The sequence below is a fragment of the Molossus molossus genome, unplaced genomic scaffold, assembly GCF_014108415.1.
Source record: "Molossus molossus isolate mMolMol1 unplaced genomic scaffold, mMolMol1.p scaffold_m16_p_13, whole genome shotgun sequence".
NCBI lineage: Eukaryota > Metazoa > Chordata > Mammalia > Chiroptera > Molossidae > Molossus > Molossus molossus.
Window position 1 is genome coordinate 52,484,127 of NW_023425348.1, and position 18,579 is coordinate 52,502,705.

At 42.8% G+C, this 18,579-nt stretch overlaps 1 protein-coding gene across 1 annotated transcript; it reads right to left on the reverse strand.

Moving 5' to 3' along the window:
- Positions 1-67: 67 nt before the first annotated feature.
- NRIP3 (nuclear receptor interacting protein 3) lies at positions 68-18,579 on the reverse strand. The gene is made up of 7 exons (XM_036258832.1): positions 18,363-18,579; positions 4,345-4,506; positions 3,771-3,853; positions 1,647-1,786; positions 972-1,024; positions 768-862; positions 68-478 (listed from the first exon to the last, which is right to left on the reverse strand). The coding sequence occupies exons 1-7, from the start codon at positions 18,534-18,536 to the stop codon at positions 463-465; spliced, it is 723 nt and encodes a 240-aa protein (XP_036114725.1). The 5' UTR covers positions 18,537-18,579; the 3' UTR covers positions 68-462.

An 18,579-nucleotide genomic window follows, 5' to 3' on the forward strand; every position in this document is an offset into this window, starting at 1 on the left:
GAATTAGAAAAAATATTAATTCTGAGACATAGGTATCCTGCACCTCTCTGAAATAGCTGAAAGGAGGTAAAGGTCAGGTTCCTGTTTATTATACATTTTAGCTATAGGAAAAGAAGCAAGTGTACTTATGGAGAAATAGAACCTGGCAGCCCTAATACTTGACTAATAAAAGCAAATTCCAGGAAGAAGCAGAGGAATAGGCCACAAGTGAGACCTGGCAGTGTCAAAAAGGTCTATTAATTATGTGATCAAAGGAGTAAAAAACAATGGCTATAACCAGACAAGATCTCTAAGCACAGACTAAAGTCTAGAGAGGTCTGGGTGGGAAGGAAGCCCTAGAGCTTCTATTAGAGAAAAGGACTTGGTCCACAGCAAGTTGCTACTGCATTTGGTTCAAACCCAGTTTTCTCAATCTGTCAACCTGGTGTGTGTGCATATGTGCAGATATGCTGCAGGCTGTAGTTAAGCTTCTGAAGTGCTGAAATGAGAAAGAAACAAAAGAAATGATACCAAATTCAAAGACGTTATGAAGGCAAGTACAAGTTTAATTTGAAAGCTACTCCTTTTCCCTACCATTGTATCATCACTACTCATTCTGAAATGTAAGCTAGAGAGTTTTGTAAAATGGTGAAATCTGGGGGTGGGGATGGGTGTCTCTGTGGTGTGATTGAAGGCCAAAGGTTGGACACAACCCAATATCCTGTATGAGAAACCCTCTGGTTAGTGGCAAATGGATTTGACTTGATCTGACCCATCTGGACACTCACTTGTCTTCGTTCAAGGAAACTGTCTCCACGAAAGGGATTTCTTCTTTGTCTGTTTTTCCCATGATCAGCTGGTGCTTATCCAAGTTTATGATGCACTGAAAACAAAGGAGAACCACTGTCAATGACCTCACTTAGGAGGCATCTATGTAAGATGACCCCTTCCTCAGGGAGAAAGCATAAAAGGGAAAGTAGAACCCATCCTACCTTCAGGGATCGGAGAGTCTGGAGACCAAGGGATAAGTTTTTCTCATTGTCCTCTAATAAAAACAAATTAAAATTCAGCCATTTCTATACTGGGTTAGAAGCCAGCCTTATCACCATTAAGTTCCAGCCAGCCAGCCAACCAACCAACCATCCAGTAAACATCTGTATTATTTTAAATAATTTTCCCAGATCATTTAGTTAGAAGGCAATAGAACCAAGATTCAAACCCAGATCTTTTTCACCAAGATCAAGCCCAGGTCTTTTTAACTTTAAATAAAACTAGGAGCCTAGAGTCGTCTAGAACAGAGCACATGAGGAAAAGTATGAGATGGTGGGAAATTATCAAAGGATTTATGGCAAAGGAGTAAGTGGATCTTGCCCTCTACCTCGAACTAGCTCATGGAAAGCTCTCAGGGCCATTTTCACTGGCACACAAAATGTCTGTTGTCTTGCCCTCCCTTTTTTTCAAGAGTAATTCTCAACTTGCCTTGAATGTAGCTCAGGTCCAGCTGGTATTTTGGAGGGCAAAAATTGGGACAAGGTCTATAGTACATATAAGTGAAAACCTGGGATTTTGAAGATGTCAATATTTACAGGCATGAGATCTCATGAGAATTTAGAACAGGGAGAAGATTTACATCAGGGTTCATAGATCTGGTCTCTAAATCTACTCACCAACCACAGCTGCCGGGCAGTCCAGGCGGAGGGAGCCCAGTGTGATCACTAGGTGCTCAATCTGCCCCACTACTTTCAGATGCCGGGGTAGAGACAGCTTCTCTCCTTCGTGCTTGTGAGATCTAACATGCTCCTTGAGTCTGCACCAGAGAAGAAGATACCAGAATCCCCTTGGCAGAGGTTTCTGAGGGAACCTGGCAATGTCTACCTTCTGACCCACAGTCAGAATTTTCCAGGGATTTCCTGGGATTAATTTACCAAACAAGTACTAGCCAGCCTACACTTCTTGTTTCAGCACTATGTCTTAAACATGCCGGAGGACAGAAAACAAGAAACAAAAAAACACACTAAAGATTCAGCTCCTATTCTCAGAGATACTCCACTATGCGCATTGGTAAAAGAAAAGAGTTGACTCACTCAGAGAATCCTATTCTGCATCCTAACATCCACACTATGTGCAAGGCAGTTTAGGTAACGTGTCCTTTTACCCATCTGTGGATAACAGATCTCAGACAGGGCAGGTCAGTCCTAATTTTAGAATATACTTTGTTCAATGTCTAATCGTCTGTGTGTTTGCATTTCAGTTGGTCCTCATCAGTTAGTTTTAGGCTCTAAGTTTAGTGTCAGTATGTGCATTGATATTGATATCAACAAGGAATATCGTGGAGAAAGTCCCAATTAATTTAACTTGTCTGTGCAGGGGAGGAAGGAAAGAAGCAGCACCAAGGTTTCAGTTATGTAATGTGATCGGAACAGCTAGCACCCAAGCTATTATGGGTTGGTGGATAAATACTTAATTATGGACTTTTTGTGCCAATACTTCTGCTTTACTCCATTTCCTCTCTTTTAGTGTTATAGCCCATCCAAAAGAAAAATAATTTCAGTTTTACAGATGGTTATTAATTCCTCTGGAATCATGGCAGTCTGCTGCCTAATTATGCACCAGAACATTACTAGTCTTTCTGGAACCATCATGTTGCACCATATCTCACCTCTACACCACATTAAAAGACTCAGGATTCTTCCCACAAAAGCACTTGCATCCTGAACTCCCCCCACCACCTTCCAATGTACAAAACCCATAGAGGCAGCTTTAGAGTATCACAGTGATGTGAGGGTTGAGGACAGGGTAGAAACAAAGGAACAGATCATGTAGCAGAGTCACTGATTACACAAATCAAGTCTTGTGCAAGCCCTACCTAAGAATATGGACATCTTGAAAGTAGTTTAAAATGGGCCATTATATCCACCCTAGTGATTGTTTCAATGCAGAGATTTGGGCTAGGGAATGATTTGTTGTACTTAGGGATACAGAAGTGGAAAAGAATGTTGAGCTGATCCTTCCAATTCTGGGCTAGATCCCAGGGCCATCTAGTACTTTGGAGGAAAGAGGAGGAAGAAGAAATGAAAGTACAGACTGAGTGAAAAGGAGAAAGGATACAAAATGGCTTTCTCTGACTAAAAGAAGGAGAACCCATTACCAGCTGTTAGAGAACTGAAGACATTCAATTCTGAGAGATGTCTGCCTCTCATACCCAATACCCAGCCTGTGCACCAGTAAGATCTAATTTTACATATTCTTCACAGAGAGAAAAGGCACTAAGAGACCATTGGTTAATGACCCCTATGATGATTCAGGCCCGGCAGCAATGGCAGTCCTACTCCAAGCTCAGGTAGATGCTTCTTGGGACAGGCAGTGGAACCTTCAAAAGGACCCTGAGTTAAGCTAAAGCTAACCACATTCCCTGCTTTTACTCATCGAGGTTACGCCAACAGGACAGCTCCTCCCAATTTGTTGTCTGGGCAAGGCACAAATAAGGATCAGATCATGGCATACAGTAAGCCAAGAATCTCACATTCTTTCATTCCAGAGCTCACAGGTCTTTTCTCTACACTTAATAGGGGCGAGTTAATGAAAAGTCTAAGGCTTGCTGGCTCACTGATTTCTCCCAGGTGCCTGAGAACCTCTACTCTGTCCCTCTACTAAGGCCCGGTTCCAGCTGATATTTGAGCTCTGCACACTTCTTTTGGAGCCTCTGTGGAGGACCTCACCATCTTGAACCTCAAAACAGATTTAGGCAGAGTGATTAGCATCTGAATTCGACCCAGTAAGTAGTTACTTACCCCAGTCTATACACACAAGCTGAAGAGATGAGATTATATTGACAGCCTGTGTCAATCAGGGCTTTCACATCCTTTCCAGCACACTGTGGAGAAGAAACATACTGTTCAATAGGAACAAGGGAAGGGAGCTCCAGAGAGCAAGCAGCAGATGTCATATGAAAGGCAGGGCTGGAGAGCATCTTCACAATTATGGGTTAGTAGAATCCCATCTTTACCCACTGCCGATTCTCCTTTGAGGGGCCCTTTTTCCTGCTCAATCTAGAGCTGACAGAAGACCCAAATGGATGCTGGGTGTTTATTATGTATATCAAGTAGCTCGTGTGAGTGTGTGTGACATAGCCCTTTGCAAATATGATGAATATTTTGATCTTTTTTCCATAAAGATGCACAGACATACAAAATACTACATACACTTTCTGTGTTGCATGGAGTGCCCTCCTTGAAACTCATTTATGAATCCCATGATAAGAGCCACACTCTGCAACTCGGAGGTGAGAGACCAGCTACTGGGATTATAATGGGCCCAAATCCTACTCGCCAGAAAACCCTAGAAACGCTGTTCTCAGAACATTACCTGGCAAGAAACCAAAATCATGTCATCATCCTCAGACTTCTTCAGTCCCTCAGACTTAGCCTGGTTGAGTTTGTTGGTCTTGGAGGTCCAAGGGACACGACTGCTTCGGAGCTTAGACAGGTTGGTTTCCATGAGGCGCCTCTGCAGAATGTTATGTGGTTGCTTGAGGAACAGAAAGCAGAGGCTTCTTAATGACAAGTCATTTCCCCTTCTCCCATTGTCCCCCAGGTGCCACTGATATAACAAAGGAGCCTCCCTTAACCTTAGCTTCTTATTTATTCTTCCTTAAAGTGGGGACTTCATTGGTATTGCCAGAGCAGATACTATAAACCAATTTGCAGTAGGCCACTGTGAATGAAAAGAGCGAGATGGGACACTGAAAGATGTGGATAGGGTCAATGACTATTCTATGGCTAAAGAGAACTGGAGGGCCCTTGTGATTCGCACTCCCTGGGCCTACTGCCTTCCAACCCCTTACAAGGGCATTTCAGGAGAAAAGTGGCCTTAGTCTATGTGGAATAGGTATATCTTCCAGGTAACTGACAGAAGGAGCAACTTAATTTCAGAGGCTGCAGAAACCTACCTAACACTTGTTATCAGAAGCTCTGCCTATTTATTTATTTATTTATTTATTTATTTATTTATTTTCTTTACTGATTTTTTTTTTTTTTTTTAGAGATAGAAACTTTGATGAAAGAGAACATTGATTGGCTGCCTCCTGCATGCCCCCCACTGGGGATTTGGCCCACAACCTGGGCACGTGCCCTGACCAGGAATTGAACCGACGACCTCTTGGTGCATGGGTTGACACTCAACCACTGAGCCACACTGGCCAGACTATGCCTATTTCTATTTAAAGTCTCACTCCCTTACTCATTGAGTCTGTATATATATATGCCTTAATGGCCTGAGGGCTGTCATGAGTGGAGGGGGTGGGAAGGCAGGAATTCAGACCTGTTCAGCAACCCTCTTAAGAGACACACTCTGGATGGAATGTGGCAGAACCCACAGGAATCATCCTTACTGACATCCTCTGAATCTCAAGGAGTAGAGACAACTCCTACCATATGCTTGTCATCTATGCCCCTCTCTCTAATGGGCCAAAAGGTAGGAGTATCAAAGGGGCAGAGACTGGCCAAAAAGCAGGGGACTTAATTTGACCTCATACCTGTCTGAGGATACTTAATGTTAGAAAGCAGAATGAGGAATATGATTTCAAGTCTGTTCTTTGATTAAGTTTAGGAGAGTTGCTAGGGTAGATATATCCATGCTCTACTGTTTCTACCCAAAGTGGCCTTCAGAAAGTATAAGCTACCTCTTGATAAGAAGTTGTTTGACCTGAGAAATTTCTACACAAAGCATCTTATTTCTAGTTTACATTAACATTCAAAATCCCTCAAAGTATAGCATCTAACCCTAAGCTTCTATGTAATGCATATTATACGGCCCTCTGATTCTATGGGGAAGAGAGTCACTCTTAAAAGCCCAGAGCCCAGACCTTTCCCAGGAAAGGGGGAAGACCTGGAGAAGATCTTCATTTTCTACCACCTTACAGATTTCTTAAGAAGAACGGCGTTAGAGCCATGACTCACTGGAACCCTGGTGAGGTGAAGAAATGTAAATGTATTCCCAAAATACACTGATTCTTGGCAAAGCAGATTCTAAATTATTATCCTTGAGAAAAGGAGAGAAAGAGGCACTTTAAAGAAAATGAGCTTCTTAACTTGATAAGGAGCTAGAGGAAGTGCTAACTCGGTCAGATTTCCTGATGTGCTACTGGAAGAATGTTTGCTCCTCAAAAGAAACAGAAATTCTTCCTTCTTATCTCTTTCACTAATAAGCCTGCATACTTAACTCAAGTCATACTAAAGCAGGGTGTTTGTGTCTGTTAAGTCCATGCTTAGTAGGACCAACTTGGATAACTTGAATTTGTAGAACCGAAGACTGCAAGGGGTTTCAAAGGCTATCTTAATCAAAGCCCTTCTTACCCAAAGTTTGGGCCTTTCTTTCTACATCGATGTGCTGTACACCACTTTATCTAGTTACTCTCAATCTTGCTGAGGAGTCTAATCACCACTGGACAGATGAAGCAAATGAAGAAAGTTCTAGAATTATTTTCCTTCAAGTCATCTCTCATCTCTCATTTCCTCCCTTCCTACTGGACCCTTCCTCCACAAGCTATAAACACACTCAAAGTTCTCATATAGTGGGAAGAAAACCTCAGACCCTGCATCCTTAACTCTATGCCCCTGTCTAATTACACCCTTGTCTTGAGTTGTCTTTTTAAAGAAATGCCAAAATCATTATGTCTAGTTCCTGATATCCTGTATTTTCTTCTCTTCACTGAGTTATTTATTTATTTATTTTTATCCTCATCTGAGGACATTTTGCATTTATCTTAGAACAAGGAGAGAGGAAGAAAGAGAAAGAGAAAGAGCAAATTCGATGTGAGAGAGACACATCGACTGGCCACCACCCACACGACCCCAACTGGGGCTGAGGACAAACTGCAACCAAGGTATGTGCTCTTAGTGGAAACCGAACCTGGGTCTCTCTGGTCCGCAGGCCGACCCTCTAACCGCTGAGCTAAATTGGCCAGGGCTGAGTTATTTTTGATCCCATAGCACCAATAATGACCTCCTAATTTCCAAATCTGGCAGACATTTTGAGCCTTCATTTTATTTGACTGCTCTAGGGCATTTGGTCCTGCTGACTACAGCCAGCCCTCCATATCTACAGGCTTTGCATCCGCAGGTTCAACCAACTGTGGACTGAAAATAATCAGGAAAAAAAAAAAATCTCAGAAAGTTCCTGAAAGCAAAACTTGAATTTGCCACATGCCAAGCACTAGTCTGAATCCATATGAATCAAGTGATGTGTAGGCACACCCAGCTGGAGCCTGTACAAATGCCACCCCATTTTATATAAGAGACTTGAGCATCCATGAATTTTAGTACTGGGGGTGGGGGGGCTGGAACCAATCCACCATGGATATTGAGGTATGACTGTATTCCTTTTTCCCTCTAATCCTCACACGAGGATATGCTTTCACTGACTCCAGAAAGAGAGGAAGAGAGAGAGAGTGAGAGAGGGAAGGAGAGAGAGAGAGAGAGAGAGAGAGAGAGAGAGAGAGAGAGAGAGAGAAACATCGACCAGCTGCCTCCTCCGTTAGCTGTCTCCCTAACTGGGAATTGACCCCGCATCCATTTTGGTGTACAAGATGACACTCCAACCAACTAAGCCACCTGGCTGAGGCTGTCTGTATTCCTTTATTGTTCTTTTCTTTAGTAACCAAAGAAGGTTTAAAAACAATACATGCTCAATATAAAATATTCACATATCACTGAAATATATAAAATTAAAAGGCAAAGGCTCCCCAACCTCTTAACCCCTATTCAGTCCTGCTCCCTACAAATAACCAGTAAAGTTCGACATATATCCTTTAAAATTTTTTTAATACAGTTACAAATATGTATAAAAATTGGATCATACTATAACACTATTCTAAAATTTTCTGTTTTGTTTAACATATGAAAGGCATTTTCTGTCAATACATATAATTCTCTTCATTCATTTTCATAACTAAAGATATTCATAGTATAGTTTGAGAGTTTAAAATTCACAGCCAATAAACCCATATGAATGTCAGAGATGTGTTTCTGTGGTCATTTTATCATGCCTACATGTTTTAAATGACAGTGTAATTACATGTTTACTTTGGCTCCGAACTAAAATTTCACTAAAATGATAGTCAAGAAATAAGAAAGGCCTAAAACTAGAAGAACAAAGAGAACAGTAAAAAACAAAACAAAGACAAAAAAGAAAGGTGCTGACAAAATTTTGGACTCTGAAAAGCAGACAGAAAAGTGGTAAGTGACTTAGACTAGAGAAGCTAAGTGCGTCACACTGTTCTATTTCACAGAACGCTGGAGTGGTAGAGACTGCCAGTTGCTCATCAAAACCCATGTTCTCATCTCCTTGCTGGGCAAATACCTAGATTATGTTTCCAAGCCTTCCGTGCAGTTGGGCCTGCCCATATGACTGAGTTCTGCAAACAGAATATGGGTAGAAGTGACAGGCACCACTTCTAGACCTGGCCCATAAAAATCTCCTGCACACACTCCTCAGTATTCTTTTCCTCTTCTCACTGGCTGGAATGAAGACGGCCCCTAGGGTAACCTTCTTGGAGGTCAATGTTGAAAACACAAGGGTCACGTCAGCCTGGATCCCTAAATGACTACATGGGAGGGCTGTCTTACTGACCTTTCCACTAGTACTGTTGCTTAAGAAAAAAATAAACTATTACATTTGAATTATTCTATATTTTAAAGTCTAGCTGTAAAAGCATTTTTCCTACTCAAACTAAAACCCTGGAAAGGCTGTGGAGTTAGAGGTAGTAGAACCTCTATAGTAAGAGGGTATGATTAAGGTTGGAAACAGATTAGTATACAGCCTGCTTAAGACTCCCACTTGACCCAGACAACTGGGAAGAATACCAAAATTTTATTCTTTTTGTAGGAGTAAATCAAGACTCTGTTTGGCTGATAGTTAGGCTAGGCTAGAAATTATGCACTGTCAGACTACTAAATCAACTAAGAGTGAGGACAGCGTAGCATACTAAGCCAGAGCTGAAGGATATGAGTTTAAAGATTGAAAAAGCCCACACTGAGCCGCGCATAATGAAAGAAAAAAGATCCACATCAAGATGAACTTCTGGAATATCATAAATGACAAAGATTCTAAAAGCTTCCAAAGAGAAAAAGATGATCTAAATTCAAAGGATTTGGAACCAGCATGGCATCGGGACTGCTCCATGGTTATTATAATGGAAGCTAAAAGACAAAATACCTGACTACGTAATTTCTAAACCTAGCCAAACCATTAATCAAGACTCAGCCGATACTTCCCACACATCCTCAAGAAGATACTGAAGGATATGCTCCATCACAGTGAGGGAAACCAATGAACAAGGGAAAAAGCATAGGATCCAAGAAATAAATGATCCAACAGAGAAGACAGGCAAAGGAAATTCTGAGAATGGTGTTGAAGGAAAAGTCGAGAATATAGGTTATGTAGCAGGTCTCGAGAGCAACTAGTCCAAAAAAAATGTGAAGATAGAGGGCTCTAGGAAGAATGCCTCCAAAAAATAAAAAAAAAAAGGACCTGCTAGATCATCTTGAGTTTTAAGGTATTAGAAGTGAATTTAAATTTTACATAGAAAGCCCTGGCCGGTTTGGCTCAGTGGTAGAGCATTGGCCCGTGGACCAAAGAGCTATGGGTTCAATTCTGGCCAAGGGCACATACCTCAGTTGCAGTTCATCCCCAGCCCTGGTCAGGGTCTTGTGGGAGGCAACCAGTCGATGTGTCCCTCTCATGTAGATGTTTCTCTCTCTCTACCTCCCACTCTGTCTGAAGATAAATAGAAAAATATCCTCAGGTGATGTTTCTCTCTCTCCCTTTCTCCCTCTCACTCTGTCTGAAGATATATAGAAAAATATCCTCCGGTGAGGATTTAATCTTCACCCAAGGATATTTTTCCATTGTTGTTTTTTTGATAGAGTGGAAGGGAGGGAGGAAGAGAGACATACTGATGTGAGAGAGATACATTGATCGGTTGCCTCCTGCATGACCCCGACCAGGGCCATGGATCAAACCTGCAACCCATGTAAGTGTCTTTGACCTGGAACTGAACTGGAGACCTTTGGTCTGCTTTGACAGCCAACACTCTAACCGCTGAACCAAACCAGCCAGGGCCAAAAAGCCTTTCTTGATTAACATCTAGCTCTTTCTTTCAGAATCCCTTCAGTTCTTGTACATTACATAGTTTGTACTTGAGTTCCCACTCCTTGACTGTTGCTTTGTAAATGTTACTTAAGTGGTTTATTTTTATGTTTATTTAAGTATTGGCTATCCAAGGGTTATCTTCTATATTCCTGATATCCTTCAAGATACGCACTAGTAATTAGCTAGGCAGGTGCTGCAGGTACTCTGATGGCCTTTTGGACATAGTTCTCAAGTTACCCTGACAGAATCCTTCTTTATGCTTTAGCTAAACAAGGCAACTACTAACTTAAGCAGTCCCTGGTTCTCTGCTGTTCCTGAAATGTCATTGCTAAACCCTAACCAGGGTTTAGGCATCTAAATTCTAACCAGGCAAGCTCAAATGTGCCGCCCCCATCATTATCAAGAGCTTCTGAAAGAAATGGGTTCTGTAGGCAGTGCTGTTTTCTAGGTGGAAATAGTTGAGGTTCCTCATTCTGGCACACAGTCTGCTTAAATCTCTTTACTCAGGTTGTAGAGAGGGAAGAAAAGAGAGGTGAAAGGACATAGATTATACTGCAGGATGCCACACAATCATGAATTCAGCAAGAACTTCTAAAGCTATTTTCTAAGTTCCATGACAAATGCTGCACTGAACCCAGATAAAATCAAACTAATGGAATTTTGTTGGTCCACAGAATGGACCAGACTGGAAAATAGGGAGGATGACAGAAGTCTGCCTTCTTTGTAGCATTTACTCCCAGAGGAGAAACCCAAGGTTTCTAGCCAGCAATAGAACAACAATTAGAATCACTCAGAAATAGGGGTCAGCAAATATACTGTAGCTCATAAACCAAATCCAGTCTGTTGCCTGTTTTTGTAAATAAAGGTTTATTGGAACACAACCAACTCTACTCATAAACTGTCTGTGGCTGCTTTTGCACAACAGTAGAGTTGAGTAGTTGAGACACAGACTGTTCAGCCTGTAAATAAAAATTTAGAAAAGTTATTATCTTGTCCTTTACAGAAAAAGTTTGTCAATGTCTGTCTTAGAGTAGTATTTAAAAACATATGCTTTGACCTAGGAATAAACTTAACCAAACAAGTCAAGGACTTGTTCACAGAAAACTACAGGAATTGAAAAAAGAAATAGAGGAAGATATAAAAAAGTAGAAGCACATACCTTGTTCATGGATTGGAAGAATTAACATCATTAAAATGTCCATATTACCCAAAGCAATCTATAGATTCAATGCAATCCCCATTAAAATACCAACGACATATTTCACAGAACTAGAACAAATACTACAAAAGTGTATATGGAACCAAAAAAGACCCTGAATAGCCACAGCAATCTTGAAAAAGAATAACAAAGTAGGAGGGATCACAATACTGGATATCAGATTATACTACAAAACCACTGTAATCAAAACAGCCTGGTACTGGCAAAAGAACAGGCATATAGATCAAGGGAACAGAACAGAGAACCCAGAAATTGACCCAAGACATTATGCTCAATTAATATTTGACAAAGGTGGCAAGAGCATACAATAGAGTCAAGACAGCCTCTTCAATAAATGGTGTTGGGAAAATTGGACAACTACATGCAAAACATGAAACTAGACCACCAAGTTACACCATACACAAGAATAAACTCAAAGTGGATAAAATACTTAAATGAGACTTGTGAATCCACAAAAATCCTAGAAGAAAATATAACTAACAAAATTTCAGAAATCACATGCAGCAGAATTTTCACTGATACAATGCCTAAGGTGAGAGAAGCAAAGGAAAAAATTAATACATAGGACTACATTAAACTAAAAGGCTTCTGCACAGCAAAAGAAACAAGCATGAAAATGGAAAGGAAATCCACTATATGGGACAGCATGATTGCCAACAATACATCAGATAAGGGGTTAATTTCCAAAATACATAGAGTACTCATACAACTCAACAAAAGGAAGACAAAGAATCCAATTAAAAAATGGGCAGAGGACCTAAATAGACACCTCTCCAAACAGAACATACAAATGGCCAAGAGACATATGAAAAAATGCTCAATGTTACTAATCATCAGAGAGATGCAAATTATAACGACTATGAGGTATCACCTCACATCTGCCAGAATGGCTGCCATCAACAAATCATCAAACAACAAGTGCTGGCAAGGGTGTGGAAAAAAGGGGACTCTAGTACACTGCTGGTGGGAATGCAGACTGGCACAGCCACTATGGAAAACAATAAGGTGTTTCTTCAAAAAATTAAAACTGGAACTGCCATTTTACCCAGTGATCTCACTTCTAGGAATATATCCTAAGAAGCCTGAAACACCAATCAGAAAGAATATATGTACCTCTACGTTTATAGCAGCACTATTTACAATTGCTAAGATCTGGAAACAGCCCGAGTGTCCATCAATAGGTGAGTGGATAAAAAAGCTGTGGTACATACAAACAATGGAGTACTATGCAGCTGTAAGAAAGATCTCTTATCTTTTGAGACAACATGGAGGGACCTGGAGAGTATTATGCTAAGCAAAATAAGCCAATCAGAGAAAGACAAATATCACATGATCTCAATTATTTGTGTAATATAATTAACAATATAAGCTGATGAACAAAATAGACCAGAGACATAGAAGTAGGGTTCCGACTGACAAACCTCAGAGGAGGGGACTCGGGGAGGGAAAAGATAAACCAAAGAACTTATATGCATATATGCATAACCAATGGACATAGACAAAATGCTGTAAGAAGGGGGCGGGATCGGGAGGAGAGTGCCAATGGAAGAAAAAGGAGAAACATCTGTAACAAAAATAAATTAATTAATTTAAAAAGAAGAAGCAGCCCTGGCCAGTTTGGCTCAGCGGTTAGAGCGTCAGCCTGCGGTCCAGAGAGACCCAGGTTCGGTTCCCACTAAGGGCGCGTACCTCAGTTGCAGTTTTTCCCCAGCCCTGGTTGATCATGCGGGTGGCAGCCACTCGATGTGTCCCTTTCACGACAATGTTTCTCTCTCTCTCTCTTCCTCTCTCTCCCTCCCCCTATATCTGAACAAAAAATGGAAAAAAATGTCCTCAGGTGAGGATTAAAAAAAAAACACATATATCCTTTGGAGTCAGACAGAGCTGAGTTCAAGTTAGTAAGTACCTTGTAGTGCTTTTGTGAGGATTAAATGAGGGTATATATAAAGTACTCAAATGTTAGTAAGTGTATGCATGTGTATATACATTAAATTCTTATGCTCAGCCTAACATTAAAGCTGATTACCATTCACTATTTTCCCCTAAAAGAACATGAAATCATCCTACTCCATTATTTTCTTCATACACCATATATAGTTTATAGATAAACATGGACTCCTGATCGACTCTCACTTCAAGCCCAATATACATGTCTCTATCTGACCTTGGAAATCTAAAAGGGCCCTACTATCTATGCCTTCTCTTCTTTGTTTACTAGCTAAATATACAACACATGACTCTCTATGGGAATATAGACAGGCTGAACTTGGGTTTGTAGTTGCTCAAAAACTCATGGGAAGCGATGTAAGGCAAGCTGTCACACTGCCCCAGGCCTTCTGTGTTCTGTCTCTGCCTTTGCTTTGTGCTCCAACAGACACATTATTTCAAAGAGAACAGCCTTATTCCTGTTACCTGCTTGTGGATTGGTCTGCGGTGATGGTTTCTCAGCTGCAATGGCAGGCTGTACTTTTGTTAGAAAGGATTCATATATAGGCAGAAAATTGGACCAGATAACCTATAAGTAAGTTCTTCTCACTGAGAGGTTCTGTAGGGCACACTATGGAGGCAGCCTCCTCTCCATACCATCTCCTAGTCAGTTTACTCACCAGGGAATGATGAAGCTATAATCAGATCCTGGTCTCCATCACTACTGTCACACCAGGTTAGAGTAATCCCTTCTTCCACTGAACTCCTCTAGCACTTATTGACTGTAACATATCAATAACTAGCATAGGCTTCTTGGCGGCGTTACTTATCTTCGTGTGAACTGTCTACTCCACAACTACACTTGAATAAACTAGTAGACATCCCAAACTTAACTTTTTAAAAAATCAAATCCCTGATTGTTTTTTTTTTTTTTTTTATTCTAGAGAGAGAAAAACATTGATGTGTGAGAGAACATTGATTGGTTTCCTTCTGTACCTCCCCTGGGGATCAAATCCACAACCTAGGCATGGGCTCTGACCAGGAATTGAACCTGCAACCTTTTGGTACATGGAACGACACTCAACCACCTGAGCCACACCAGCCAGAGCAAATTCCTGATTCTTATTCTCTTTCTCTAACCTGCTCCTCCTGCAGTCTTAACCACTTCAATAAATGATAACGTTATTCTTTCAATTGCTAGATCAAAAACCTTGAAGTCATTCGTGACCACTCTTTCTTTCAGACCCTTAATCCAATTCATCAAGTAAACTTACCAGTTCTGCCTTCAAAATATATCCAGAACCTGACATTTTCTTGTCCCCTTCACTACTATCATATTGCTGTGAACCACCTCCATCTTTCACCAAACCAATCTCTGGCTTCTACTCTTGCCCCTCCTCAGACTAATCCACACAGTAGTCTGAGTAATATTTTTATAAAATAAGTCATGTCATGTCATCCCTCTGCACAAAGTCTTATACTGGTTTCCCATATTGGATTAAAAGCCAGCTCTATAAACTCCCTGTAGAGAGAAATTTTGCTATTTTCTTCTCTGTGGTCCTAACACCTAGCAAGTGCCCTGACCACAGCAAGTGTTCAAATAATGTTTGCTATGATTAGGATGCAATCGCAGCTTTGAAAACCGTCAGTTTGCACCAGATCCTGGTGTTATACTGGTATTTCATACTCCTCTTCCAAGGCACCAAAGTTCTTTGGTCCAAGACCTATAGCATTATGGATGTCTTGTGACATTATAAATGACTAAACCATAGAGTACCACCCATGGCTGCTCTAACTGACAGAGATTCTGATCAGACACTCAGAATACAGGGCCAGTCATTTCACGGTCAGTTGGCTTTGCTGTGCTCCACCATCCTTTGCCTGGCCTTCATTCCTAATTCTAGTGAGTTTTGCTAAAGCATTTGGCTATAAGCAGAATCCATCATAGATAGGAACGCAAAACTCTCTATTACTGGACAACTAAGGATTTGGCTTAATGGCCAATAATACTATCATATTGAAAAGACGGCACATTATCCTATGACAGGACTGTTTTTAAAAATTAAAGAGTCCTATCTCAATGAGATAACTTATGAACCTGGTATCTAAAACAAAAGAAACTCCAAGAGTAGGTTTTTTTTTTCCTCCAGCTTTATCAACTTTTTAAAAAATAATAAAGCAAATAAAATATTACTCATAGCTCTGATTTTGGCTCTTAACCAAATAAGAAACAAACCCAGCACAAAATGAAAGGATAAACAAAATAAGAGAGCCAGACATAAGGAATAAGTTAATTATGCAATTAATTTGCATAGCAGATTTGTAGCAGCCAACTATACACACAAATAGGAATAGGGCAAAGGTACTTCCCTGGGGCTAAGAGAACAAGACCACATTTGATTGCCAATGGGTGCTCTTTGCCAATACAAAAAAGTTGGCAGGCTAGTATCAAATAGCAAAAGAGACAGGTTGGTAAAAGGTAGATAATTCAGAAAACCTAGCAATATCATTCTAATATAGGTCACTAACAGAAAAACTGAAACAAAAACACCACGATCTTCTCACTGGCACATACCCCGGGGTCAATTAAAAATAATTTGGATGTACCCCGGTGACATCCTCCTCTATTGAGTTTGTACTGTATATCTATTCAATAAATTTTGGCATCCTTAAAATTTCACTTCAGTGTGAGAAAACTGAGTCTACACTGGTCTATACTACCAGATATATTCATACAGTGAATGATGGAGTATTTCTAAGGTTATTCTAAGATTGGATTGAGGCAACAAAATCAGTTCCAGGAGAGCTTAAGCATGCCACCTCACCCCAGTACTCACAGCTCTCCCAACCAGCCCAGAGGCTTTTCCAGCCTACTGCCTTATGTTCTATGCTATCAGCTTCTGTGTGCTTCAACTGAGACAGACTAGAGTCAGAAAAGCAGACGGAATTCTTCCTACACAGGATGAAGTAGTATAAGGAATGCTAGGCAGAAGGATAGAGAAGTAGTTTCTCAGGGATAGGGAACTCCTTGGACAGTTTAGGACAACCAAATGTCAATCATATCTTAAATCCAGGATGAAGGGAAGAAAAATAGTCCATATTTTACTTCTTATTCTAATACTTCTTTCTTTTTAGTTCCTGTGGCTTCCAAGAGCTAGAATTATTTTGGCCTGAAGGTAAGAAGACTTGGACCTGCTTTGTTAAATAAATCTAGACTGCTTTAAAGTGAAAGAAGGGAAGAAAGAGAGTTATCTTTTTTCCTAGAGATACATTTCAGGGTATCCACTCTGAGTGAGCATGAATCAGATTGACAATCCCGTGACTTGTGCAGGAAAATACCTTTGAATAAACAGAACAAGATAACTGGGTAGACCTCTCTGCACGTAAATAAGTAAAAATGACTATTACAATGGGGGAGTTCAAATCTGATACTGATATCTGTGTCATTAGGGTTGTTTAAAAAATAGATTCAGAAGCTCTGCCCTCAACAGTCATTCTTGAGCTGGAAATGTCAATGTCAGTGAACCAGGCTGACAGGCACCTCCCCAACCATCAAAGTAAACATTCCAAATGCTCAAAAAATATTGAAAAAATTATAGAGTACCGTTTCATTTAAAAGACATTTAATTAATACTTCATAAATTATTGCTCAGATGAATAAAATGGTCATGAAATTTAAGAAAACAAGTAAACTACAAGAAAACTCCAGACAAAATTACAAAGCTAAACATAAATTTGGCCCAGCATCACTACAGTGACTGAAGGACGAGAATTAAATACCATTCTTTAAACTAGTAACCCTTAGCCATCCAACCCCCTCCTATAGCTAGAAGGCAGCATGGTCTCTGAACCAGACCTCCAGTCCTGGGGGTTCTCCTTAATGCGAAGAACAAGCCTGCTAGAAAAAGCCTGCGCCAGCCCGAGCCCGAGCCCAAGCCCGAGCGCAGCCCCAGCCCCAGCCCCAGCCCCAGCCCCAGCCCCAGCCCAGCCCAGCCCGAGCCCGAGCCCGAGCCCAGCCCCTGCCCCAGCCCGAGCCCAGCTCCAGCTCCAGCCCCAGCCCCTGCCCCAGCCCAGCCCCTGCCCCAGCCCCAGCCCCAGCCCCTGCCCCTGCCCCAGCCCAGCCCCTGCCCCAGCCCCAGCCCCAGCCCCAGCCCCAGCCCAGCCCAGCCCGAGCCCGAGCCCGAGCCCAGCCCCTGCCCCAGCCCGAGCCCAGCTCCAGCTCCAGCCCCAGCCCCTGCCCCAGCCCAGCCCCTGCCCCAGCCCCAGCCCCAGCCCCAGCCCCTGCCCCTGCCCCTGCCCCAGCCCAGCCCCAGCCCCAGCCCCAGCCCCAGCCCCAGACCCTGCCCCAGCCCAGCCCCTGCCCCAGCCCCAGCCCCAGCCCCAGCCCCACACATTAGCTGATCAGTGAGATGGAGCAGCCTGGTTTCCGTCTTTCTGCTCTTTGTGGGGTAGAGGTGGAGTCAGGGCAAAGATGATTATGATGAAGAGATATTTGGGGTTCGGGAAACCTTCACGTTCGACCCTTTTTTCTGTCCCCCTTCAGGATGCAAGGTCAAAGGTAGGTAAGATCAAAATCAAACGGAGAAGATTTTGTGTAGGGGTAAGATGGATTCAACAAAGTCATCTGCTCGGGGACTGCCAAGAAATCCCCGTTCCCACTTCAGCCTCTCCTCACACCCACTAGGAGTCACCTCCGTCGGGGTCAGAGGACCGGCCAAGCAGCCCGGGAGGCTGTCCGGGCTGCGAGGCTCAAGCCGCAGGCGATCGGAATCCGAACTGCGAATAAAGCGGCGGCCAGGCGACCCGGGGGCAGGAAGGCAGGGCAGGGTCTTTTCTGCGGGGAGACAGACGCGGAGGGAGGAGGCCGAGCCGGGGGCGGGGGCGAGCTAGAACAGCCAGGACGGAGTCCTGAGACACCGACGCCGAAGCTGGGGACGGGTGGAGAGCAACAGCGAGGCCGGGGCGGCGGCGGGCCGGGGCGGTGACTCAGTGAAAGAGGCGATGGCGGCCCCGGGGCACCGGGCAGCGCGAAGGCGACGGGCCCCGCGCGCGCGGGGGATCCGAGGCGGGCGCGGGCGCGGGCGCTCACCGTGTCCTTGGACGAGCCCAGCTTCTTGAGGCCGTCCAGGGGCAGGAGGTCGGCGGAGTCCTTGTGGATGAACTGCACCGCCTGCTTCACCCGGCGCTGCTGGCGCAGCGACGCCGCCTCCCGCATGTCCGTCTCCTTGCGGCCGCCCTCGGTGAGGAGTCCTGAGTAAAACATCGCTGAGGCTCCCGCGGCCCGGCCACCCGGGTCCTCGAGCTCC